Source organism: Coturnix japonica, chromosome 2, assembly GCF_054131305.1.
Source record: "Coturnix japonica strain WE chromosome 2, WE-NBRP24, whole genome shotgun sequence".
NCBI lineage: Eukaryota > Metazoa > Chordata > Aves > Galliformes > Phasianidae > Coturnix > Coturnix japonica.
Window position 1 is genome coordinate 111,112,430 of NC_140664.1, and position 26,514 is coordinate 111,138,943.

General features: G+C 43.9%; 3 protein-coding genes and 1 long non-coding RNA gene across 28 annotated transcripts in view; 2 read left to right on the forward strand and 2 right to left on the reverse strand.

Annotated features, from left to right (window-relative positions):
* The window catches only part of HYCC1 (hyccin PI4KA lipid kinase complex subunit 1), a 51,329-nt gene extending 45,667 nt beyond the window's left edge, over positions 1–5,662 (forward strand). For 10 of the 16 annotated variants that reach the window (XM_085538484.1, XM_085538483.1, XM_015853685.3 and 7 more), the window contains one exon: positions 3,282–5,662. In XM_085538484.1, coding sequence (XP_085394610.1) covers positions 3,282–3,838 — 557 coding nt within the window. In that variant the 3' untranslated portion in view covers positions 3,839–5,662. Of the gene's footprint in view, positions 1–2,131; positions 2,427–3,281 lie in introns of all 16 variants that reach the window. The other 6 variants (XM_085538486.1, XM_085538487.1, XM_085538488.1 and 3 more) reach the window with 2 other exon arrangements.
* A 3,952-nt stretch (positions 5,663–9,614) lies between these two features.
* On the reverse strand, positions 9,615–14,865 carry LOC107309158 (uncharacterized). Of its 9 annotated transcripts, none has more exons than XR_014943017.1 (5): positions 14,606–14,715; positions 13,007–13,072; positions 12,214–12,283; positions 11,405–11,566; positions 9,615–10,023 (listed from the first exon to the last, which is right to left on the reverse strand). It is a non-coding gene; the product is annotated as an uncharacterized LOC107309158 (long non-coding RNA). The 9 variants fall into 9 exon arrangements; XR_014943016.1 differs by having other exon boundaries at positions 12,982–13,072; XR_014943011.1 differs by lacking the exons at positions 12,214–12,283; positions 14,606–14,715 and adding an exon at positions 14,728–14,865.
* Positions 14,783–17,122, forward strand: TOMM7 (translocase of outer mitochondrial membrane 7). Its single transcript, XM_015853693.2, has 3 exons — positions 14,783–14,904; positions 15,962–16,010; positions 16,907–17,122. The coding sequence occupies exons 1-3, from the start codon at positions 14,802–14,804 to the stop codon at positions 16,920–16,922; spliced, it is 168 nt and encodes a 55-aa protein (XP_015709179.1). The 5' UTR covers positions 14,783–14,801; the 3' UTR covers positions 16,923–17,122.
* A 6,395-nt stretch (positions 17,123–23,517) lies between these two features.
* Positions 23,518–26,287, reverse strand: IL6 (interleukin 6). Of its 2 annotated transcripts, XM_015853679.3 has the most exons (4): positions 25,904–26,287; positions 25,710–25,823; positions 25,446–25,592; positions 23,518–24,111 (listed from the first exon to the last, which is right to left on the reverse strand). In XM_015853679.3, exons 1-4 carry the CDS (start codon positions 26,147–26,149, stop codon positions 23,920–23,922), a joined length of 699 nt encoding a protein of 232 aa, XP_015709165.2. In that variant the 5' UTR covers positions 26,150–26,287; the 3' UTR covers positions 23,518–23,919. The 2 variants fall into 2 exon arrangements, with proteins under 2 accessions (XP_015709165.2, XP_015709164.2); XM_015853678.3 differs by having other exon boundaries at positions 23,688–24,111; positions 25,446–25,823.
* Positions 26,288–26,514: the final 227 nt, after the last annotated feature.

The window sequence follows — 26,514 nt, forward strand, 5'->3', positions numbered from 1 at the left end:
GGGACCCTGAGTCATGCAAGCTTCTGTTAGAATGTTAGATTGAAGTCTCTTTTGGGAAAAAATCAACTTAATTTTTAAATTTATTGTGTTACTTTACAAGATTGTAATTCTTTTTACTCAGAAGGACTTTTTTTTTTCTTTAAATCAAGTTGATAACCTGGATTTGGGCTTCTGACTGTGGTACTATGTGCAAAAGTCATTTGCAAAATGGACCCATTACTCACCTATAAATAGAATTCAGAGTTAATTGATATTAGCTACCACTTATCAACAGATTACTTAGAGCTACTGAATCGGGTTGGCTTGACTTGAATCATACAGCTTAAAGGGGATTTGATCTAGTGTTAGTTTTTCATGCCTTAGTGTTAGTGTTTTTAAAAAAATAGCTTGAGTGACATCCATGTTTCTATTCACAAGTAGCAGCAAAGCAGTGTAACTCTTCAGTTTTGTCTATACAACCAGTTTTGTCAGTTTAGCACTTTGTTTCTCTTCTCCCACATTGCCTTGTGCACGGGATATCGATATCTCTGTTTCAAAGGATAGACCTTCAGCGTTGTCCAGCTTGAAGCAGTATTGTCTTCAAAAGCCAAATACTATGAAGCTGAAGGTTTGTTTTGGGTGTTCTTAAATATATATACATGTATAAATAATTAAGGTAGAAGGACAGAGTGCTGCTGTAGGGGACATGGATTGTGTAGCCTTATTGCTGCCACAGGACAGTAGGTACTATAGTGTTAATAGCCTATTTGTCATTAGCTTCCTCCTGTAGTTCAAACTCAGAAAGGTATATTCCCCTTTATCAGAAAGTAAAGAGAACTTAACTAAAAGATTAAACACGATTATGCTAAGAGCTATTTCCTTCTGTTTGTTACTGTAGTGGTTACACAGCTGTGGGAATGCAGCAGTAAAGTGTTAACACACGGTAGGATATTACATTTAGAAATGCACGTCACTAAACCACAATAATTAATTTATTGCTATTATCCCCAAATGTGTGATGTAGGAAGTTCTTCCTCTTTTCCTCCAGTCTCTGCTGTGCTGTGGATTTGGTACGTTCTGAATCTCCTTTCTCCAGAGCAGCTGTTTATTAATGCACTTAGTGGAGAAGGGACTATCTGCAAGCTCTGTTCTTCCCTCTCCTCACCCTGGTTTTCCAGCTGTAAATGAAGTTTCTAGAATAAACTTGTGCATGAGGAGGTTCTGGGAAGTAGCTCTGCTGAAGTAAGGTGCCTCCAAGGGCGCTGATGGGAGGAGGAACAGGTTTGGAGATTTGCTGAGGGGTGGGGTAGCTGTGCCTCTCCCTGTGTAATGAGGCCATTGAAGCCAATGAATTGTGGTCTTCTCACTAACTTTCTGCTCCTATATTTCTAGAAAAAGGGCTGTATATAAATATTCTAACACAGCCGTAGTTCACGGAGCTCAGTTGCAACTGTTACTGTGTTACTGATGATAAAAGAACTCTGTGGAAGGGATGACCGCTTAGAAGGGAGAATGATTGCAGCTTTTAATTTGTTTCTTGACAAATATTAGGAAACTAGTGGCTAACGGCAGCAGCTATTAGTTCCATTTCCATTGGCTTGTGCAACTTGTTAAATGGACGCTTTCATAAGTAGCTGACTGGTCAGTTCTAAAGAATGATGTTAACAAATGTTGACGGGTAAAAGGAGGGATAGCTTCTCCATTGTGGGTGGTGATGTCTGTCCCTGCCAGAATATCTTTCTCTGTCTGGGACTGACTTCTCCTCTGTGATGAGTGCAGACAGCAGTGGTGGTAGCAGAGAGCCAAGGGCTGCAGCGTGCTGCCTGGGTGTGCACTGTGCCTGCACAGGGATCCTCAGGGTAGGGGCTGGGGGGATCTCCTCCAGATAAAATAGTATTTCAAAACTGGAATGTTTGAGCTGGGGACTTCTCAGTATGTGGGTGGGTGAAGGATGATCATTGGAAGATGGACTCTCACAATTTAAGAGGAGAATTTCATACTCACTAATATAGCTGATTAACAAGAGGTGAATGTGTGAACATCTGCTTTAATTCATAATGCTTTAATCATCTGTTTCTATTGTTTTTTGTTCCGTGTTTTGTTTCAGACATCATTTTTGTCTTTTTTTTTCCTTATCCATCTTTAATTCTAGAACAAGCAGAGAATGGTAATGATGCTACTGAAATGGGCAACTTTATCATACCTGAGATTAGTGTCACAAATGTGTCTGGAGAGAAACCCGGGAATGGGGAAAAAAGCAGAGCACTAGCAGAGAATGATGTTCAGCATATACAGGGAGTACAGGAAACAGCTACAGATCCTAGAACTGACAGCAAATGCATGCCAGAAATCAGGAGGCAAAAATCTGTAAGAAAAATGATGGAGGATGGAATAAACTCATCTGGCAGAGTGCAGTTTTAGCAGACCACTTGTAGCTGCACTCTAAGGTACCGCTGATTGAAAGGGTCACTGCTGCATGTTTGAAGAATTGAAGTATGCAGTTAATATATTGCATGTGTAATAACACAAATGCATGTACTGCACACAGCTCTGTCTGTGCCGTGGACGATGACAGCGTATTTACAAGCAGATATATTTAATCTGCAGACCATACGCCGTGAGACTCAACATTTCCTTGAATTTCCTAAGCATATTCCTTGGATTTACAAAATCCAGTGATGAATATTATGAAGAGTCAATCAAAATGGAAGTGAAAATTGTCTCCCTGTATACCTAAAATATTCCAAATTCCACTTCTCATGGTATACTGGAGACTTAATGTTCCACTGTGCATGAGTTTCCAACTCATGCTATGAGATCTATAGTGCAGAAGGTGACCTTTCAGTACTAAAGCACTCTTGGGTTGCTGAATGAACAGCTGCCATGCTGGGTTTTCTGGGACATCAATCACAGATCATTCATTATTAACAAGCTTTGCAAAAAATTGTATTGGAGCACTTGCTCAACATGAGATTTGCACTTTTGTTTGGCATCTTCTAATCGGTTTCTAATCTGCATGAATTAACAATACTGCATTTATTTATTTGTTTAAATCAAAATCACTACAGAATGAAATTGCAGGCATGCTTTTTGATCTCCTTAATGCAGCATTATTTGCTGGAATTTTATATCCTAATGATTCTTGATTACAAAATGTAATAGGTAAGTTCTGGTCTTCTGTTCTCTGTGCTGTTGCTTTATGGCTTCAAGCTTGTGAATATCAAAGTTTAGTAATACATGAAGTCAACAGATGTGAGAAAGGCAAATGTTGATTAATTTTTTTTCTTTTTTCTACCACACAGGAAATACAGATTTAGGAATTGAAGAAGAACTGATAGAAGTATCTGAAACTGATGAAGGGTTTTACTCTAGGGCTGCTTCTAGCACGAGTCAGTCCGCCTTATCTAACAGCAGCAACACGAGCAGTAAGAACCTTCTAGGGAAGAGCCAACGAAGATCTGGAGGAAGCAAAGCTGCAGGAAGAGAAAAAGAAGGAGAAACCTGCAGAGAACACTTGTCACGAAAGCAAACTCAGAGAGCCCTGAGTGAGAACCTGGAGCTTGTCTCTTTGAAGAGACTGACACTGACAACAAGCCAGTCCCTACCTAAACCTGGTAGCCATAGTCTGGCCAGAACTACCACGACTGTGTTTAGTAAATCCTTTGAACAGGTCAGTGGTGTCACAGTTGCCAATAATCGTGGAGGTGTATCTGGTACAGAGGCAAACAGGTTCTCAGCTTGCAGTCTCCAGGAGGAAAAACTTATCTATGGAACAGAAAGAACAGACCTCCCAGTATTAAGCAAACAACCTAATCAACAGCGACCTCCTAGTATTAGCATAACTTTGTCAACAGATTGATATCATTACATTGGCAAAATGAAACGTGGAGTTTTATGCAGATGTTGGAACTGTACCTTAAGCTCTTAATACATCCTGTGTTATGTCCTTAAATCTCAAACCTGTAAATTCTTATTCCGCTCACATTTGACAGTAGTGGTAAATAGAGTTCTAATTATTCTGCATCAGCTTCTAATAGGTTGGAAAGTTCCTCTTTGACTTCCTGCATTTATCCTCCAGTTGTTTCTACTTCATGCAGAGTTTATATCTTTACCAAATTAACAAATACTGTTTGATTAGCTACTGACCAAGATGTCTGGCTTTTTACAAATGCACTATATGGGAAAGGAGAGATCCTCTATCCCAGATTCTACTTTTCACTACTGCTTGGCATACAAAAAACTGCAAGTATCTCTTTTAAGAGGAGCCTTGCAGCATGAGTATGACGTTTTGGAATGGCATTGTAAGAATATGAGCGCTCTTCTGTGAGTTATGAGGAAGGTATACCTATATGTAAGGTTAAAAACAGAAAGGTCAGTTAGTGTTTGATGTTATGGTGGTTTCTGTTAGTACACACTGCAGCGTTCACAGTTCTGTACGCCTACGTGTGTCTGAGGTAAAGATGCATTTTGTTTTATATATAAGTCTTTGAAACTGGGCCAAACGTCACATGGTAGCAGCACTTGTGGATGGCAGTTCTTATCACCGACTGCAATAGCCACTTTTCAGACAAGTGTGACTGACTCTTCCTTTCAGTTTCTTAAATGTTGAGCACAAAACTTCTCATGGAAACGTTGCTGTCGTCAGTATTTGTATTATTCACGAGGAAGAGATGTGCTTATCTAGAGGTATCATGCAGAAAATAGGGTACGAACCCTTTGCACTGAATCAAACAATTCAGGAGTGTAACTGCATTCAAGGTGAACTTGTTACTTGAGACTAATAGTACCAAAGGATGTGAACTTTTGGAAACTTGCAAGCACAAAGGGAAATGACAATGTAAATATAACTAGCAACCTAATTGCTAGAGTTTTGTATCTAGTATTTTTCTAGTTAGAAATTATCAAAATGTAACATGTTCTAAGTTACCTGACCCGTATGGTGACCTTGTTTGATACTGATTTTTATAAGCTTCAGGCTTTAATTAAGAGTAAAAATTAAAACTGTTTATGCAGAAATTTGGAGAAGCAAAAAGTCAGGGGCAGTGCTGATGTGATGGGCAGCAAATCATTATGCATGTGGAACTGGGGAGAGGATCTAATGGCTGGTCATTCCCAGCAGTCCTCATTTCTGCAGCTGGTGATCCTTTGTTGTCAAGGATGTGGAAGGACCTCAGAACAGACCCGAGCACTAACGTGAACATTTTGGTAGATTTCTGATCTGCCTAGAGATGAATGTCGGTGTCCCTTTTTAACTTGAACTGAAGCACAAGTAACATTTAAGCAGCTAATGTTATTCAGGTTTCTAGTTAACTAGTTAATGAAAAGAGATGAGAAGACGTAGTTGATAGGGGTTTAGTTGTATGGTTCTACTTCTAAGACAGCAAACTAGTTGTGTACATTGCATTATATTCCTTCAGCTGGGCGAAGTAGCTGCAGCCGTTTGTGGGTGTTTGTCCTCAGCTCAGTCTGGGTGTAAATGAATGTGCCACACTTTCTCACATTTTTCAGCTCATTGGATGACGCTGTTTAGTTTTAGCAATGTTGTATTTCACCTTCTCACAGTGAAATGTCTTCTGAATTGTACATGACAATTTACATTCCTATCGTACAAACTACAGACTTGTCTTGTTTGGTGTTTAATACTTTGGCCAGTCAAATAAACTGGTAGTTTTTGAAATTAAAATGCTTTTGCAAATATTTAATATGACAAAAAATTTGCCTGTATTGTTGTTACTGATTTGTTCTTTTTTTCAGACTGTTGAAATACACATCCAATACTAATATATTTGTTTCAGACTGACCAATATATTTGGACTAATGTAGGTGTAACAAGAGGCAATAGAAGGGTTTTTCAGGCAGCTGGGAACTGCACAACACCTACTGAATGTGCAGTTCTTCCTTTCTTGGATGTTTGGGTTGGATATGATGAAAAACAACCTGCAGAACTCACAGCTGCCACCTGATTTGCTCTTGTGGGGTCGTGTTTACAGCAACTAAAATTGAAGGCAGAACTGGAACAGGTGGATAACATTTCAGTTGGTAAATGTGATGGCACTAATGATTAGTTAGCACTGAGGAACCAGAAGATTAGTGTAATTCTCTTGTTTTGGATTCATTTAATTCACGACTGTTTCAGTTCCCTTCAGAGCAGATAGTGTTTCAGGCTGGATGTAGCCACATCAGCTGCAAGCCATGCCAGTTCTTGAAGCATCTAAAATGCCATCAAGTGTGAATCCATAACACGATTGGGATGCTGTAAAGTCAATAAGGTTAATCTATCCTTTCATTTTATACAAATCATGATTCTAACTGTGTTCTCACTTGAACCTGAAACACAAACTCGCATTACTGCAACCAGTATTATGCAAGTCTTCATGCTTCCTTTAGAAAATGAAGGGAAATTGTCTTGGTACCAGCAGCTGCCACTTCCATACGTGTGTGTCTTTGTAAGTGTGTATATTTAGGTTTCTGGAGTGTCATAACCAATGAGCATGTCTTTGTGAACAGGCAGCACTCCTTGATGCTGATGGTCTCAAAGATTTCTTTACCAATGGAAAATAGAGCAACTTCCAGTTGTGCTTCTTTCCATTCTTCAGTCGTGTGCAAAAATGCAGTGGGGGAGGGAAGGCAGAATTAATTGTTGTCTGAATGTCTCTGTTCCAGATGTGTTGCACTGCCTCCAGTGCAGAATTGAGGGGAGGGTGGGACCAGAAACAAAGCTATTAATTTCCGAAGTGTTGAGAGGCTTTGATTTTATTGAGCGTTATCTGATCATTTTAGACTGATGGAGGAAAAGTATGCTAAAGAAGCAGAGCTTTTCTGACAGTCCAACTCGGGGTATTCTATCATTACATATTGTAGTCTACCCGGCAGTAGGCAGTTCTGATGAATGCACTCCAAATGCCGTGCAGAACTGCAACCTTCTGCAGGGGAAAAACGTTATGTAGGAGAGTGAATCATCTCAAATTATCACGACAGAAGTTGCCGAATGCTGACATTTACAACTGACCTCCCTGTTTTGAGTCAGAGGAAACTGTTTCCAATGACAGCTTTGAGCATCAACATTTTCAAAGCTGAGTAGAACTGTTTTTGTTTAGCAAATCTATGGCACTCGTGTAATAATTGTATGGCCTCCAACCACTTGACCTAGAACCACAATGAGTTTTCTGAAGGGGGAGAAGTGCCACTGAATTGTCTTGAATAGCCGACTGATTTGATAAGTACATGAATACGGAACTGTATGCCGCCCTTCTCAGTAGGTCTGTGATCCATGAGGATTTTAGACGTTTCTAACTGAATTATTTGACAACTTTTGTCAGTGTTTGAGGCTTGCAGTGCTGCAAATATACATGGGTATAATGTCTCTCTGTAGTCCTCCTTGGTCTCCTGTTTCCATCTCATGTGCTTCCTTTTCATAGGTAAGTAGGGCTGAGAGCCCCATGTCTGTGCGTGCAGGCCTGCTGGTTCTGCTCAGCTACCTGTGTGTTGGGATGGGACAGTTTGTGAACCTGGAGGAGCCCCCAGCTCTGCTGGGCCCCACTGAACTGCTTCCCTGTCTCCAAAGCAACGTGGGCTGCAGGGGTAGGTTCAGGTCTGGGATGGGACCCAGCATTAAGCCCTAGCAGTGCTCCTGAACAAACTTGCTTTGGCCTCTCAGTGATTACTCCACTGCTCGGTATCATCACCCCAAAGCAAAGGTGTGTAGGGATAAATGACCTGAAGAAAGGACTGGGTGATGGTGTTGTGTAGGATCCCCCGCTATTGCCCATCTTCTCCACAGGGTTTGGCATATGGGATTCAGGCAGCAGAGTGATCCAGGCCCTCTGCCCTCACTGAGTGACAGAGTGTTTTTGTGCTTTCAGAGCTGCAATGGGTAAAGCTGCTGTTGCTGCCTGCCAGCACAAAAGAGTTTTGACGCACTCTAGTAATGCTGGGATGAATAACTTGTTAAATATGCCAACAAAGATGAGTTATTAGGTAGATCCAAGGCAGCCGATGCCGTAATTTAATTCTAGGCAGAAAGGCAGCACTTTAGGTGGAAGGATATTCTATTTTGAGATATTAAACAGCTTTAATATATGTTGACATTCAGCACCACGCTCGTAATCCCTGTAACTACTTCCTGCTCTATGAAGAGGCAGCACGGTACCGCTCAGCACTGAGGGGCAGTTTTGTTTCATGCCTGAAAGAAAGAAGACTGCATAAGGAACACACTGTGCTGAGCTGTGAGGAAAGAGGTGCCTGGAGAACAAAACAGGAGCTGTAAGAGCTGCTCTGTCTGCTACGCTTCCTCTGTATCTGTCTCTGCAGGCAGCTTGGAATGAATGAAGAAGCTGAGCAAAACGAGACACAAAGAGGAGAGCTCAACGTGGGGGTGGCTGCGGGCATTGCCCTGGCTGTGCTCTGCTCTGTGTGCTTGAACATCGATGGTTTTCTTGTCACTTCCTTGAGTTTTCTTGATGGAAGACAGATTGTATCAATCACTGCAGATCCTTATCGCTTATGGGAGTTGTTGAACAAAATGTCCCTGGAGAAAATAAAATAACAAAAAGAAGGGGAGGAGCAGGAAAAGGGGACCGAGACCACTAAATACAGGGAAGTGTTGTTCAGGAGATTGTCATTGCCACCCAGTGGTCGCTCAGTGCAGCGATGCACATCCAAGGGCTGAACTCGGTGCACGGCTCAGTACTACACTGTGGCTGTGTAGCTCATGTTGGTTGGCTCCACGCTGGATGCCATCCATAAATGTGATATTTTGTGGTGACAGGAAAACTGTTATTAGTGCAGTGTGTCAGACTGCACGCTGTAGGCAGTGTGTGTGATGAGCTTCATTCCCTGCTGTCCTGAATAAAAACTGGTGAGCAGTGTGAGGCGTTCTGTTGAGCAGGGGAGAGGAGACCTGATAACAGTTAGTTGTCAGAAGGTGGGGAAGTGTCTCGCTGCCTTGAGTTAGAGGTGAAAACGCATCACTGCCACATTAACTCCCTGTACCTGGAGGACATGGGTATGCACGAAGCCAAGAGGGGAGAAATAGGAGCCCGCTGGGAGTTGCTCAGGGTGCTGTGCTCCACCAGGCTGAGCTGAAAGGCACTTCTCAAAAGTCTTTGCATTTCTGAGAGCACAGGGATCTATCTGTGAGCTGCTATCTGCTAAAGCACCAGGCTTTTCAGAGCTGCAGGCCCAGAAGTGCTGGTATTTGTGATGAAAATGTAAGCGTTTGTACATCGTGCTGCTTGCACTTGTCTCTCTTTAGTTGTGGTGTGAAAGAACACCATCCTGCCTTTTCCATTTTACCCAGAAATCAAATGTGGTATTTTGCAGCACTGTCACAGAGCCACATGGATGTGTGCTCCTCCTGAGAGCTGCTGCTGGTTGGAGGTCGCAGCTCCCATGTAGCTACTCTGCACATGGGAACTGCAGTGACAGACAACAAAACAAGGATGACTTTTGGACCCAGTATTATTATTTCTGTTCTAACAGCTGTAACTGCTCCCAGAGTCTGGCTCACAAGAGCTGCCTCTAAAGCTCTTTGTGCAATGCACAGTATAATGCAAGTGAGCAGGGCAAAACCAAAAGCAGGATGCACAAGTACTGATGCCACTGAAAGCTCACACAGAAGCCAGAGTCGTTACAGCTTGTTGTCAAAGGAGTTTATTTTTCCTTGTCACAGGACATCAGACAACATGAGGCCTTTCAGCAGCATTCCTCAAGCTTCTTTCTTCCCCTTTGAGTCAACAGAAACTCAGCTGCCTGAAGGTGAGTGAGGCCAAACCTCTGGAGGAAGGGACCCGACCCCATTAACCTGCTCCACTGAGGTGCTGTGCAGTTGCAGTGCCAAGACACTGATTTGGTAACTGTGGTTTCTTCTTACTGACCTGGCCAGGGAAAGCTGCCTTTGTCTTTATGATTTATATGTTGCGTGACACAGCTAACCACAGTGCTGCAGTGAGAACTGCTTGCTGTCAGTACAGGGCTGGCTGGCTGCAGGAGCGTCTCTTCCATAGACATCTGTGCTGTGAACTGCTTAACTACCAGCTGGGGCTTCTGCAAGAAAAGGAACACAAGAACGTGTATGTTTGTTGTGTATTTCAGTTAACGCCATTTATATGACCCACTCCTCCCTGTTGAACTGAGCATCCTGGATTTCAGCATATGCTGGTGTGCTGTGTACTCCAGTCGTGACTGCAGCAGTGCTAAACGTGTTTGCTTAATGCAGAGCAGGAGCAGAACTCAGATGCAGCCGATCTATTAGATGGTTCTCCAGGAGGTGCCATTTCTCTGCAGCTCATCAGTGACACCCCCTGCTCTCTCTCTTGGCCACTTTTGCAAGCTCTCAAATGTGTTTGTGAATGTGACCAAATTCTGGCCCTTAAGATCAAAGATCTGTCCACATCTCTCTCTGGAACTGGGATGCTGCAAGCTGGTATTGAAGAATCCTGCCAATCTAGAGTGTATCTGTGATTTATAATGTAGAAAACCACGTAGACCTTCATAATACACTTAGTACTCAACGGTCTACTGAAGCGGAACTTACCAAGAAAACAAATGCCAAAAAAGCAGCATGAACAAAGCTAAGAATCTTCTACGTAAAGGGATGTTTCTGGCTTAAAGCCATTGGGGAGAAGAAGAAATCCCTAAACACAGGATCCCAGAAGGTGTAAAAGAAGCGTCGGATGCTGACATATGTCAGGGATAAGAGCTGTGATGAGTAAGAGCTGTGGAAGCAGAACGTGCTGGCAGGTAGCAACTCCATGATCTTCTGAACACGGAACAAATCCTTGCTGGACTCATCCACTTTCATATTACCATTTTTATTCCAACATTCTCTATTTCATTTCTGTGACGTAGCAGAACACTCATTGTGTCAAACAGCAATTGTAAAGAAGCTTTTATCCAGTGCAAGAGCAATTAGAATAGTGGAGAAGTGATGAGATTGCCACCAGCTCTGAGCTTGAGGGACTATCTTGTACTATAAGTTCCAGAAATCAAAGCGGCAAAAAGAGTTTCCAGTTCAAGTCTGCCCTCCACTGGCAATAATGAAACACTGCTAATACATTTTGAATCGATATTGTCTTTATGTAATGAAGAAGGGGAACTAAATTCATAGAGGCTGACACAGTTTATTAATCAACACCTTTAGATAATCTTTATTTTTTTCATTTTTTATAATTAATAAATACTTTGTGCTCTACATGTCAGTCCAGTAATAATGTCATAGAAGAGACCAGCGTCAGCCCAGTCTGGCATTCTCTCACTAGAAGCAACTTTTGCTCCTAATATGTAACGACCAACTTCAGTTACTGCTTATTTTAGAGAGAACTTTCCATCACAAATCCCACACGCAATTAACACATCCCTTAACTCAGTAAGACTCATTTTCTTTCCTATATTTAAAGCAGGAAGGTAATAGGAAAATAATACTTACACAGATTTACGTAGTACGATTTCAACCCAGACACTGTGTCTGGAATATAAAACTTGTGCTGCTATGAACTGGGAGATAAGGCACCTCTGCTTCATTTTTCATCTCATCTTCACACTTTGTTATGCTTAACTGCATTGAATCTCCTGTGACTGCTGCTTAAGCCTAAAATGAAGGAGTAAGATGCAATTTTATTGGACCTATAGTGAACGCTCACTTGAATAAATGCAAAGAAAAAGAAGTATTACAGAACAATAACTTTATTTCAGCCCTTTGAAAGCTTGAAATTTAGGGTCAAATTTGTAGTCTGTGGCAAGTATGGCTAATGGACTTTAATGCAGAACATAAGGATCTCTCAAAAGTTGCTTGAATATCCTATCCATCTGATAAAATCATTGCAGAAATGACTATGATTCACAATAAAAACTTCAGGAGTACATATAACACTTCATAGGAAGCAGTGAAAGGCACACAGCAAATCTGTTGTTACTGTTTATCTTCTTCTTTAAGCAGGAAGCTATGCCAAAGTCTACTCATATCTCATTAATTAGTGCCATATGTGCTGTTGCTACAAATCATCTGGATTGAAAAAACAACCTCAGTATCCAGAATGTCTTGATTTTGCCCTTGTGGATCAGCTGTAGGAGCTTTCTAATAATCCCAACTGGAAAGCAGCAGCAACGCCACACTGCAACACCGGTGAGTATTGTCCCAAATGGTGACAGTGCTCTACGCATTACTGGAAAGAGTCTAAAAGAACATTACAGAGAGGTATTTTAGGCTGTCAGTACATCAGTGCTGGGAGGAGATACCTTGAAAATAGGAAGATGAGTATGAATTGTAATGACAATTCTTATTTTTCAGATGCTCTGCTTCCATACCCTGTACCAAAGAGAAACACTTCACTTTCATAGATGCTTTTGTGTAAACTGATGACAAAGACCTCACGTTCTCCATTTTAATGTTGCCTAACCTTAATTCAGTGTACCAAATTGGTACAGACAACAAATACAGGATGGGCAAAGTCTGTTTTAGAAATGGGAATATCACCACTCTGTTCCTCATTTGTTTCAATCATAATATAGGAATCTGCCTAAAACAGGCAGACCTTCTAAATCCTATACAATCTTTACAGGTTTAATCTCTATATGAGACTGGCTGACAATTAAAAAGTATGCAGTCAAATGTCTTTTGAGGAAAGTCTTTCTAAAGCCACTGACAGTTTCACTCCTCGGATGCTTTAAAAAACAAAACTGGCTTTAAAATCAAAGAGCGAGAGAATACGGATATTAGTTCTGGCCTCAGAAAATCCTTTAATCCATCAGACTTCTGCATATCACTGTGAGTATGCAAGTAATCAGATGGTTGTTTTCATCCCTGGCCAAATACTGCAATCATAGCAATGTGCATTTAAGAACTGTTATATTTTTAGAGTAACTACGTATGGAAAGGTAACGGTATCTTTATTGCAATATGTCATTTTCATTCTTAAATTACAATGGAGTGAGTGAGACGGTCAGGTTTTGAAAGCAAATAAAGCTGAGTAGCGGCTAATATTCCATTTTTAAGCACAACAATACTTTTTTCAGAGTCCTCTGAAAGCACCTGATGAGGTTCTGTTGAATGTTGTTTCACCTCAGGCTGCTGTTTCTCCTCTGCTGGCTTCAGGAGCTAAAATGAAAAATAATGTCATTACTGTGTTTGCTCTCAGTTCCATGTTAAACCTCAATTCTCTCGTCCGCCAGTCTGCATGTACAGCCAGGACTGCCCAAGCCCAGGTACAGAATATAACACTTGCTCTTGTTGAACTTCATGTGGTTGATTATTGCCAGCCTTTTAATTTGTTGAGATTGTATTTAACCCCAACTGATATTCCTTTTACAACTATTGAGAGTGAATGAGATGTCCTAGAATTGTGCTGTTTCCCAAGTAGTACAATCACGTAGCCTAAGTCTTTTCTGGCTGCAGTAGTGCTTTCTATTTCTATTTATCCTGTGAAATGTGGCCTCTGCAAACTGAAAAGGTGCATTTCCCAGAGCGGCAGTACTGCAGAGTAGCTGGGATGTATGAAATGAATGGGAATATTAAAATCGAATGGAAGGACCATCCTTACACGGGCACAATAGATGGTTTAATCATCATAATAAAGTAAAACCACAGAATCATAGAATAACTCTGGTTGGAAAAGACCTCAAAGATCAAGTCCAACCGCGGCCTAACCATAGTACCCTGACTCTAACAACCCACTGCTAAATCATATCTCTGAGCACACACTGATGTAACTAGTGACAAAGCAGGAATGTGTGACCACCTCGTAAGTACAAAATCACCTTTAATACTAACTAGAAAAGACAACTGATAGAGCATTTCAGAAGCAGTTCTGTCTTCTATGGGTGATGCACCTGTGATGTCAGCTGCCTGAGATTGCCACAGGAAGATTTTCATTAACATGTTCCATAAATTCTGGATTTGTTACTGAAAGTGCTTCATTAATCTGCTCACAATAACAAAACTGTTCACTTAACAACTGGATAAAGCTCCGACAGCAACATTACACTGGGAACGGTTTGTTCAACACTTTGAAGGATGAACTACCAGTAATTTCTTACCTACATGAGCAGCATAAAGAGCTGGTTGATGGCAGTCCTCATCAAGCATAACTAACACAGCCAATCCACATAACAAATCCTATGGCTGGCATCATTTAGAGGATGTTTGAAGGCTGAGAATGCATGAAGGCAAACTCCTTACATGAACACGTAGACTCACAGTCCCTTCATACTGATGTTCACCTACTGAACTATGACACCAGTGCCTAACCCCAACAGGGATAAGCTGTTCAGCTGACAAAGAAGCCACTCACAGAATCACAGAATGACCCGGGTTGGAATGGACCTCAAGGATCATGTAGTTCCAACCCCCTGCCTGGCAGGGCCACCAAACATACACATTTACTAGATCAGGTTGCCCAGGGCCCCGTCCAACCTGGCCTTGAACACCTCCAAGGACGGGGCATCCACAACCTCCCTGGGCAGCCTGTTCCAGGGCCTAACCACTCTCCTAGTGAAGAACTTCCCCCTAACATCCAACCTAAATCTTCCCTCTTTTAACTTAAAACCATTTCCCCGTGTCCTGCTATTGTCAGCCCTTTCGAAGAGTTTACTCCCCTCCTGGGAGTAAGCCTCAGCTCTGCCCTTCACTTACCCGCAGCCACTTCCAACCTCGACGCAGGGCCACATCGGAGCGCAAAAAACAACTCCAAGCCTCTACCCCCACCGACCCCCATCTCACCGCCCCGGAAAGGCCCCATCCCCCCCTCCGAGCACCTCCCACCGCCGCCGCATGACGTGGGGGGCGGTCCGCTCCGCTCCTCCCCTCCTTGTCCGTCCCTACCGCCGTGATGCCGAAGCTCAGCAAGGAGGCCAAGCAGCGGCTGCAGCAGCTCTTCAAGGGCGGTCAGTTCGCCATCCGCTGGGGTTTCATCCCGGTCGTGCTCTATTTAGGTCAGTGCCTGCGGGTACCGGACGGGATGGACCCGGGAACGGGGTGGGGAGCGAGGGGGGGCGGCTGGCGGGTGGCCAAGGTGAGGATGGGGTGCGGGGGGACACATGGGGGTGCGGGGGGACACGTGGGGGTGCGGAGGGACACGTGCGGGCACGGGGCGAGCCCTCCCTACGCTGTGCCCTGAGCATGTGCGACGTGGAAGCGGCCGGGGTTTGGTGTGCGACCCGTCGGGCTTTAACTAGAAGGGGAGGTCGCTTTGAGCTCTGCCGCATTACGTAGCATTAGGTTATTACGTTCCCATCCTTATTTTATCGGTTATTTTATGGTTCCGGGGGCGGCCATTCCCGCGACCTACTTCGCTCTCGTGGGGTTTTGTGAAGGCTCCGCCTTTAGGGCGGTACCTGAGAGCTGCTCTATGGGCACCGGAGGAGCTGTATGTGCTGTGTCGGCTGCTGTACCTTTCCCTGGGTGCTCAGTGTGCTTCTGTTATGTAACTGCAAGGAACCAGGCAGTGCAGGCTTTGCCTTAATGGAAGGACACCAATGCAGGTGGCACCTTTGCCTGCTGTAGGTGTTTTTATGCTTGAAGTGTCAGCTCCTGTGTTAAGTAGGTAAATGAGGCCTTTACAGCTCTGTGAAACAGGATCGTTGTGTATAATTGTGCTTCAGGACTTAATTTACAGCCCAGCAAGAAAGCTGGTTGATAAACTGAACCTTGGATTGCTTACCTAGCATATGCTTGCCTTAGTGAATCAGGATTTAAGTCAATAGCTGGAGATGAGCTCTTTGTAATTAACTCGCCCTGCAAGGCAGTTAGAACAAAAGGTCCCGAGTTTAATCAATCCAACACTTAGAATCCTTTCACCCTGGATTAAATAAGCCATTACTGAGATAGCACTATAAGTTCATTACAGAACATTGCCTGTTAAGGCTCACGGTGGTTCCTTATGCCAGTCATAGGTGTCACTGCTGATGCTGTCTCATTCAGTTGCATTCTCAACAACATCTAAAACTACATGTACACGTGTGTGTTTATCTAATGTATATTTCTGTTCAGGTTTTAGGAGGGGGGCAGATCCAGGAATGCCTGAGCCAACAATCTGGAGGTACGTGTTACATCCAAATGTACATGCAGAAGCAGAGCTGTTATAGGCAGTTTTAGGTGTTACCTCTGGTCGTTCACATGAAGCAGCAAGAGCCATTTCATCCATTCTCCTTCCCTCTTTGTAAATATGGTAGTAAAGTTGCATTAAATACAGAGATACAGCCTTCAATATTTGTCATTGCAATGAATCAAAAAGCATTTGCTCATCTTACCTCTTGGTTAGGGGACAGTTTGACACTGCTGCAATGTCCTGGCATTAGTAACACTTGAATCCTTGTGGTGTTTGAATTCTATTGGAGTATTTCCACCGATAAAATTTCTGAAATGAAGGTTTTGAAGGAAATGTGGCTCTTTTAATGATCTTGAAATCTGACAACAGTCCAGAGCCAGGTACTGCTAAGAGAAATAATTGATGGACTGCATTGTTTGCAAAGTAATAGATTAATTATTTTTGCCTCGTGCCATATGAAGGAGCTACTTCTAACTATAGGAAGCATGGGAAAAACACGTCAAGGTCACATTACAGTTGCAGCAAAGTCTTTTGTGGTGCCATTTGCTCAGGTTGTTTGTTTGCTGGCAGTGTTCCTGTGCTCAGTTTCACTGGCAGCTTGAGGCTTTTTTCTTGCAGTGAGTGTCTGCAGAGCATAAAGTATGCATGTGATACCAGAGTACATGTGCAGGTATTTGGGTCTACTCAGAGGCTTATAAGTTCTCCTTTTTCTGGGCATACAGCTTCATTGCAATGTGTTTTGAGTGGTTCGTTGGTTTTTTTTTGTATAGTGTTTATTCTATACTTTCATAGGGCTTTTTGTTCTGACTTGCTTTTTAGAGAAGCCTATTTAAAAACGAGTATGTACTGCAAATCTGACTTGAATTTCCTCCCCCCTCCCCTTTCAGTCTGCTCTGGGGATGAAAGATGTGGCTGTCCTGCTCTAGAACCAGCCGGTGGACAGAGAATGTGTTTGAAGATTCGTACCTTCCAGAGGATGAGGCAAACACACCAGCTGACTCTGTCAGCTTGCTAATGACATAGGTTGTACATACAATAAAATGGAGTTTATATGGACGTAACTTATTTGGATTGTGGTGGAATTAAATCCAGTTTGAAATGGATGTGTGTTGTTTCCAAGTCTTTATAACATAAAATGGCAATTCATTTAACCATGAATATATTTAACGATTGGAATATAGATATAATGATATACAATCATGAATATAAATAACCATTTGTTTTGGTATATTTGGTGACATTCAACCCCCTTGGATCAATGTAACAGGTATGAATTTTGGGTAGAGATTTTTCTTCATAATAACTAGAATCAGAATCATAGGATTGTATAGCTTGGAATGGGCTTTTAAGATCACCTACTTCCAACCCCCTACTACAGGCAGGGACACCTCCCTCTAGAGCAGGTCACTCACAACCCCATCCAGCCTGACCTTGAATGCCTCCAGGAAGGGAGCATCCACAGCCTCGCTAGGCAACCTGTTCCAGTGTCTCACTACCCTCACAGTAAAGAATTTCTCCCTGATGTCTAGTCTAAATCTACCCTCTTCCAGTTTAAAACCATTTCCACTTGTCCTCTCGCTACATGCCTTTATAAAATGTCCCTCCCCAGCTTTCTTGTAGGCCCCCTTCAGGTCCTGGAAGGCCATAATAAGGTCTCCTCAGAGCCTTCTCTTTTCCAGGCTGAAAAGTGACAGCTTTCTCAGCTTGTCCTTGTAGAGGAGGTGCTGCAGCACTCTGATCATCTTTGTGGCCCTCCTCTGGACCCATTCCAACAGCTCCGTTTCTTTCTCCTGTTGGGAGCCCCTGACCTGGACGCAGTACTCCAGGTGGGGTCTCAGAGAGCAGAGCAGAGGGGCAGATTCACCTCCCTTGACTGGCTGGTCAGGGTTCTCTTGATGCAATCCAGAATACGGTCGGCCTTCTGGGCTGCAAGCACACACTGACAGCTCATGTTTAGTCTTTCACAAACTGAAGCCTCCAAATCCTTCTCCTCAGGGCTGCTCTCAAGCCATTCTCCACCTAACCTGTATCTGTGTTTGGGATTGCACTGGCCTACATGAAGGACCTTGCACTTGGCCCTGTTGAACTTCATGAGGTTCGCATGGGCCCACTTGTCATGTCTATACAGGTCGCTCTGGATGGCATCACTTCCCTCTATGATTGTCAACTGCACCACTCAGCTTGGTGTTGATGCTTTAAACATTTCAATGTTCTTGAAAGATTTCTGCCTGAATGTAAGTAAGCCTGTGCTGCTGGTTGCTCTGTGCAGACCTGGCCTTTGTTTTCTTCTAAATTTGTTCATCTCTGGGTATCTTTGAATTGAGATATATACTTTTATTATTATAAAAAACTTTGGCATTCCACAAGGCTGTGCAGTGCTCAGAATGCAACTCTGTGTGCACCAAAACACCTGCAGAAGTCTATTTCTCATGTTCTGCTCAGTGTCAGACATTTGCGGATGTGGTTTGTGGGTCTTAACCACCACATGGTTGCTCTGTGCTTGCCAAGAATTGTATTATTTGGCAATAGGCAGAGAACTGGGAACTGTTCTTGTCTCTTTTCTTAAAAGGATCTATGTAAGCATGGATATACTGAGCACAGACTGGATTCAGTGCTGCAATTTTCCTGTGTAAGTAGTTGCTGTTCAGCTTATTTTAAGATCTGGAATTATTGAATAAATACTGCAATCCTTACATTTAGAATTTCACTTTACACCAGGTGGCAAACTTTTGATCATGCTGTATTGCTAAATGTCTGCAATTATTGTTCTTTTTAAAAAGTCAATGTGGTTCTGGGAATTCATTTAGACAGAACCTTTCACTGTTCAAATTCCTGCTTCACTCCATTGATCAGTAAATCTCAGTTGAGTGAATCAGTGGCTTCTGTAGCCAAGCAGGGATTCTTTTCAGTCGTGAGGCCTGTGGAGCACTCCCTTGAGACCACTGTGAGCTCTAATGTGGAATGAAGTCAATGATGGTAGTTTACTGGGAATTATGCTCTGAATTCCACAGCTGAACTCAAGTTTACGCTTGGGAATGTTTTTGCCTGGACCAGCTGTAGGAAGATCAGAAGTTGCTGTAGCTCACTATGCTGCCTACCAAATATGAAGGCAACACGGGGCTATCAGTGTGAGAAGCCTTCGCTGTGCCTCATCTACTCACATATGAGGAAAATAACATTTTTCCATGCCAGAAGGTGCTGGCCACAGGGGCTGCAGGAGTGACATGGGGTAATGGTGTCACCTCAGGTTGGTGTCTGAGGAGAGCAGCTATGAGGAAGCCAGGAATGAAGAATGGCTGTTTCTCCTGCAGTGCTTGGTGTGTCATGCTGGAAGAGATTGTGAGTTTGGGGCCTGTTTTGGTGTTGGTGTGTGGTACTTTTGTTCTAATTAAGTCATCAGTAGAACTCAGAGTTTTTACCATATGGCTTTTAAACATGTAAACACTGCAAAGCAAAGCAACTTTCATGATTTGTGACAGTGGGCCCACGTGTTGGCTATGTCTAAAACCAGTGCTTGTCTATGCAGTGAGATGGCTGTAGATGACAGTGCTTTTTATGCTCTTATTGCATCATATTAATGAAACAGGGATCTAACCCATTTTTAACAGGAAAATTTGCTAAAACAATCGGGATATTTTTGGAAGCACCTCATTATGGAGTTGGAATTTAAGTTATGATGATAGCGACGATGACTTTTGGAAATAAAAGCTCATTACATCTGTTCTCACCACAGGAGTAGAAACCACATCCTGCTTTAATGTCGTATGACTAATTTACTTTTCAAAACAAGCTATTTAATTGCAATTTCTAAATAGTTTTCCATGATGGTATGTGATGCAGTAATTGTTTGTGGCTTACGTGCATTGTTTCTTGATTATGTTTATATTAATTCAGGATTGGGGAATGGGTAAGGCGGAGGGATATGCAAATCTGCTAAGTGGAAAAGAGGATTTACTCATATTTTCTTGCAATTAAGAAATCAAATTTCTATTAAAAATTAGATAAAGTGCAAAGCAGTGAGCAGTTACTGACCTGGGAAATTAGGTAAACATGGATTCGCAATTACATCCTCATGTGATTTCTCAGGATCCACTTTATTCTCATAGAAACTTCCCAAATGGTGCAATTCGTGGCCCAGCAACTGGAATACAGGTCTTTTTCAGCAGCACTGGAAGATCCTCTGTACCTTCATCCTTAACGGTCTCCCTTCTCTCAAATTCTGTACGCTCATGTAACCCAGTCCTGGGCCTTTGAGCCATGTGATCAAGAGGGATATGAGACTTGGAATTTGAGGAACATCTTTGAACTACTAATATTTCTCTACTGTGTTACTTTATAGTCCCCAAAGTCGGCCTTGAAAGTATACGAAGGTTTGGGTAAATGTGTTGAAATTGCAGAAGTTTGTTTATTTGGTGAAGACTTTGTGGAGGAAGTGGTTGAAAAGCAAGAGTTTAAAGAAAGTTTCCCATCAAATACCCAAGGTTTGTAATAGCACGTAAACTCAGCAGCATTTCTGGAACTTTGGGATGTGACTTTGATGTGTACTGCTGTGTATTCACCTTTCTGCCATTTCATTGTGTAAACTGAATTCTGAAAAATTATTAGTTACAAGTAACAGTGGCAGAAGCCAATTGAAGTTTATTAAGTTGGCTGAGCTCATCCAGTGGCTCATTATTCATCAGATCCATTGGTACTGTAGCTTCTACACCTCTGTAGCGCCAGCTTTGTCTTTCTAACCTCTCAGCCATCACCCCTTATTAATGGCAGCAAAGGTGTCAGAAATGGATACAGACTTTTTCAACAATCTGTTGTACTTTCTGCTTAAAATGAGGCTTAAATTGAACATTAGGAAGAATCTCTTCATGAAGAGGTTGATCAGGCACTGGAATAGGCTGACATGGGAAGTGGTGGTGTCCCCATCCTTGGAGGTGTTTTAAGAGATGTGTGGATGTAGCCCTGAGGAATGTGGTTAGTGGTGGGACTCGGTAGCCCAGGTTGATGGCTGGACTTAAGGGTCTTTTCCAACCTACGTGATTCCATGATTCTATGGAGATGTCTGTGGAGGAGCTGCAGATAAAATAGTGGCAACTCAGCAACTGCATCAGCAGCATCCACTGATCCTCCTCTCCAGGAAGAACTCGAGGTTGACCTTCCCTCCCAGCAAGCAATCTTTGCTGTCTCTTACATCCCAAGATGTAGTAACATTTACACCTTTACTGGAATGCTGGACAGCCTCAGCAGCCACCAGCTGAAGGGTGCCTTTGGGGAATGTGCGTCTTCCTCAGTCTGTTACATGAAATGTCACCGTTCTGCAGTTTAGATGCCTCCTGGAATTCAAGGAGTTCAATCCAAAGAGTGAGTTTGTTTAGCTGAAGTGTACGCAATAACTAAGAATGATCTTAGGCAGTCGATCACCTTCTGCTGGTAGAGGAGAGAGAAAATGTTTCTGGTTTTTGTTTATTTTGTTCCCTGCTACTGTCACAGTAATACAGTGCTTAAAAAGGAAAACTGGAGATCCACATTGAGCTCTGCTTTGTTAATCAGAGGCAGGGTGATTCATACTGTACTTGTGAATAGACTGTGCTTTTCATAGCTGCTATCTAAGCCCATATCTTTAGCAAAGGGGGAGCAAGATTGAGATCCTTGGTGGTAAACCCCTCATACATTACCTCAAAAGACACTTACTGAATTCTTATTGAAGATACTCTACAATTTCATCAAGACTAATAGATTCAAATACCTTATTTCGTTCTCAAAGTCACTTGCATACAAGACTGCAGCCCAGTAGCTTCAAGACAGATTGTTGCATATTACTTACAAAGAGCAAAATGACTTAGTCATTCTCATGGCTTTCCTGTAGCTGTCACAGACACAGTAGGTGCCAGAATGCTCTCTCACCAAGTAGTCACTAAGAAAACCTCTGCAAAAAGGCCAACTAGATTTTTGTATGTTAGTTCTATGATTCTATGTCTGTTAGACCACATGCAGGACAACAAAAGTGCTATCTTCTGTCTTGCAAGAAAATCCCTCTCGCGAGAGACATCTTGAAAACGACTACTTTGAGGTCCCTTCATTCTTTCCTGAGGTGTTGCACAATTTGAGCCTATGGTTTTACCATATTGGGAAAAGCAATTGCACTTTGCTTTGTTTTGAGCCTCTGAGATGCGGGCTGTGAGCTGACTGCTCACTCTTTTGGCATCTCCAGCAGTGGAATGTCTGTGTGGATGATCAGGAGATCGCTCAGAGGAAGAGAAGAGTTTACTGACATCCTTATCCACATTCCAGAGCATACCTTTCATCTCATTGTGTTGCTCCAGAGAGAGTAATTAATGTTCCACTGTTCACATCAGACTAACAAGGCTCAAGGGAGCCCGTCTTTTATGTGCGCTTTGAGCTAAAATTCCTATAAGTTTAGTTATATGAGTACGTTCACAGCCACAGCAAAAGAGGTGATAGAGCTAAAGAATATTTCAGTGGTTTGGCACTCAGTCTAAGGACTAATTTTTACCTCTGTATCACTGACATCGCTAGACCAGGCAGCCCAGAGCCACATCCAGCCTGGTCTTGAGTGTCTCCAGGGTGTGGGGCATCCACAACTTCCTTGGCAACCTGTTCCAGTGCGTCACCACCCTCTGAGTGAAAAACTTCCCCCTAATTTCTAGCCTGAACCCCTGTCTCAGATGTTTAATCCAATTTGGAGAATTCCCTTGGAAGACAGCAGTGTCTAATCAGGTGATAAAATCAAACTTAATTTAGTTAATTTGGTAAGAACTGTATGTTGACTGTGCTATCTGTGTATGTATGTATAGATGCCCTGTGTAGGTCACTCTGAAAGTAATGTCTTCCCTTTCTTTCCATGGAAACTGCAACAAAGAGCATAACAACACTATGTCATAGAGCAAATTCTCAGCTACAAAACATTATATTTCAACATAATCACCACCGTTATTATCTGATACTTGTGGATGAGTTGATCAAGATGCTCTTCATTTTGTAACATAACAGCTGTGCATGGCTGTCCAAAACATGGCTTGTCTTTCACATTCTTGTTGCCACTGCTGAAAGACGTCACCCACTGCCTCACTGAGCTCACATCCACTGTTTGGTCTCCTCAAGCATTCAGCAAGTGTTGATGAATGTCAATGGGTGCCATTCTTTCTGCATGGAGGGATTCACCTTTGCTTCATCTGCACTTCCATGTCAGCCGCCACTCTGTCAGCCTGCCTCCCTGCTGCCATCTGTCACACATCAGTGACACATAATGGGATATTGGTGGGAAGGTTCAACCTCTGCTGCCACATGACCAACATCTGCCTCTGATGTAGTGGACTGACATAATAAAATAGGAGGCATTACTTTCGGAGCAGCCTTCAGAGATAGCTGATTTAATTATACGGATTACGTTATTTAAAAGGGTTATTTTGATAATTCCAGGCGCTAAAAACTGGATACAATGGAATTCTTCAGTCTTGTTTAAAGTTAACACAGGTTCAACAGGTTGTTTTTCCATTGAGCTTTTATTTGTTTAAAAAATATAAATAGATAAAAAATACAATCTCTCAAATATTTTAAAAGCATAAGTTACACAACAGTCTGGATTTAGGGCATTTTCTTTGGCGCTGAATACGTAATAAATAAGTAGATATTCTGAATAGTACCGTAAGAAATGAAACAGGTGTTTTGCTTAAGTTATTATTTCGAAATATTGAAAATATTAAATATAAATAGAAAAACATTAGAAAAGAATAAATATTTTAAATACAATAAATAGGTTCCTAGAAGGAAATGGGAACGTCTACGAATGCAACCCATTGTTACTATCTGGTTCCTGAAATGGAACAACACTGCCATCTGCCACGTGACAGATCGGTAACAGAGGACTGTGCCCGAACTAAAACATTCAGGCACTGAAACTCCTGGTGTTTTTCAAATAGCGAACGGCCCTCACGGTCTTCTCCATAAATGAAGTAAAGTCTCGGAGGATGAGGTGCGTGGTGATTTTCTCTATCCAGGCCTTGTCTGACTTCAGCTTGGAGAGGAGGGATTTCTGGGAGGCTGAGTCTGGGATGACCACTTCATCGGGATTTATCACCTGTGGGAAACAGAACGTTGGGTCAGACTGTAGGTAAGAATGTGTCCCAGCTTCCTACCCTTCATCTCCGTACAGGGGCCAGCAGCCCCACCTCTGTGGTAGGTTTTGAGGCACACCTATCCCTGCCCCTCCACAAGACCAACTAATGCTTGTTGGGATTGGGGTGGCCTGGCCCAAAGTGCCTCACACTCCGATGTGCTGCCTGGGGACATGGGATGTGTTTTGGCCTAAACCATACTGGCTTCTCCATCCTTGCTCACAAGTGTGTTAGATATCCAGGCAGGGAGCTTGCTAATGCATGGACTGGAACACAAGTAGATTGTCTCCACCTGCCATCCTCACCTCAAACAGCCTGACATGGACTGCTCTCATAAAGAAATGTCCACCTTGCAAGCCAAAGCTCCTGATTTTCTCCATATCTCCACAGTCCCTACAAGCACAGGGCTCTGTGTGCCCTCTCCGTTCCGTGCCACCCGCTCTGACTGCCTCAGCCCTATAATCCCACAGCAGGCCGGTCTCACCCAGCCCTAGAACAAACTTTCTACAAACAATATATCAAGTTTGAAGCTGGTAGCTGTCTTAATCCAGGGCTATTATTCTTAGCAAATACAGTGTGAAGAAAAAGCAGTTCAGCTTCCTTTCACTTAAAGAATGAGGAACATAAATAAGTGTGGTAGAAAAGGCATTAAGTGCACACAATGCCCTTCTCGGGTGCTGAAAACACCTGGCAGGGAATCGTGGCCAGAAAGTTCTGTAGTTCTTGGCTCCCCCTCACCTGGGCAGCCCTCACTCACCCATAGTTTCACTGCTGGCAAAGTAGGAAGGGTTATAGGAAGGGAAGGGTTATGGGCATGAGTAAGTGCTGCAGGAATGAAGCCAGTTTTGAAGCGTGATCTTTTAAAGCTCCCCGAAACACAGAAAAGAGCAGTCAGAAATGGGTATCATCCCCTTCACCCAACTGAAAGAAAACCAGCTCTTTGTATTTGCAGTCATTTCTGACTGTACAAAGTTACTGTACTTCACAGGGCTGAGCAGCACTGGGGGGGAATGAGACCGAATTGCAGCTCTGAGCCAAGTGCCTGAGCACGTTGGTTTTAAAGCAGCCTGATGTGTTTGGTTGTTGTTTGGTAGTCAGGAATAGAAACAGACAGTTGGGAGAAGAGTATGAAACACGGGCTCGTAAAACTTGAAGGTTAGTCATGAGGGAAAGCGGCGCAGGCAGTCAGCACCTGCTGCTGATGGGATAAGTGACAGTGGGAAATGCTCAGCCTCGGGCAGCACCTATTCCTGACTGCACAGCAGCGCACGCCCCAGCTGCCCTGCACGCCACTCACCATCTGCCGGATCGTGGTCGCCAGGTGCTTTGTGCCATAGCACAGCGACTCGACGTTCTGCTTTTCGCTAGCAAAAGTTTCTTGAATGAATTCCAGGTAGGTCTGAAAGGCGAACAGGCCGCTGGAGAGCTTCCTCAGGCATTTCTCCTGCGGAGAGAGAAGCGAGAACATCAGCAGCAGTTCGGGATGCCCGGCACGGCGCCCTTCAGAAGCGCCCGGGTCTGGCCGAAGGCCGCCCGAGGAAGGAGCGGAGAGGTTCCTTGCCTCGTCGAAGCCGGCGAGCAGGCAGCCGTCCTCCTCCGTCACCTTGGGCAGGTTGAGGTTGTTCCGGACGAGCATCTCCATGCTGTTCTCGCAGACGGTGAACTTCTCGCACATCTGCGGAGAGACACCGACAGCTGCCGTCGCGTCCGAGCCCCGAGGGCGGCCCGCGGGTCCCCGCAGCGCCCCGTACCCACCTCGTCCTGCAGCCGGGCGGCGCGGTTGTGCAGCAGCCAGGCCAGCGACTCGCAGTCGGGCAGGGCCCCCGCCTCTTCCTCCAGCCCGGCCTCCCCGGACGAGTCGGGCAGCGGGGCGGCGGCGGCGGGCGGCGGCAGCAGCGGCAGCAGCAGCAGCAGCAGCGCGGCGGGGCCGGGACGGGGCGCTCTCCGGATGCGGCTCCCCGGCCGCCGTCCCGTCGCCTCGCATCCCTCGGTGAAGTTCATGGTGCGGCTTCGCTGCTCGTCGGGGAGGCTGGCGGGTCGAATGAGCTCCGGGCATCCCTGAACGTGTATTTATCGAGGGGGCTTCGAGATTATTCATGGTCCGGGAAAATCCGGCATGAGAACACGGGGGTGTGTGCCCTGTGCTTGCGCTGGGCTTGACACAGCACTCACTCGCCCCGTCCGAGAGCATTGGGATTGTGAAACGGGGCCGGGGGGGGAGGCGAGCCGGGCCAGGCAGAAGCATGAAGTCATTTTTCCTCCCCGTAACTCCTTGCGGGCCGCAACGCCGCTCACCTGGCCCCGGCCGGGGGTCGGGGCGGGGGGTGGGTCTGGCAGCCTCCTGCGGGGTCCCGTACCTGCACGCA

Coding starts and splice junctions, on each gene's coding strand:
- TOMM7 (XM_015853693.2), top strand. CDS start 14,802: ATGCCGAAGCTCAGCAAGGAGGCCAAGCAGCGGCTGCAGCAGCTCTTC. Junction 14,905..15,961: donor CCCGGTCGTGCTCTATTTAG/GTCAGTGCCTGC, acceptor ATTTCTGTTCAG/GTTTTAGGAGGGGGGCAGAT.
- IL6 (XM_015853678.3), bottom strand. CDS start 26,149: ATGAACTTCACCGAGGGATGCGAGGCGACGGGACGGCGGCCGGGGAGC. Junction 25,824..25,903: donor CCGCCCGGCTGCAGGACGAG/GTGGGTACGGGG, acceptor GTCTCTCCGCAG/ATGTGCGAGAAGTTCACCGT. Junction 24,112..25,445: donor CGACCACGATCCGGCAGATG/GTGAGTGGCGTG, acceptor TGTTTCCCACAG/GTGATAAATCCCGATGAAGT.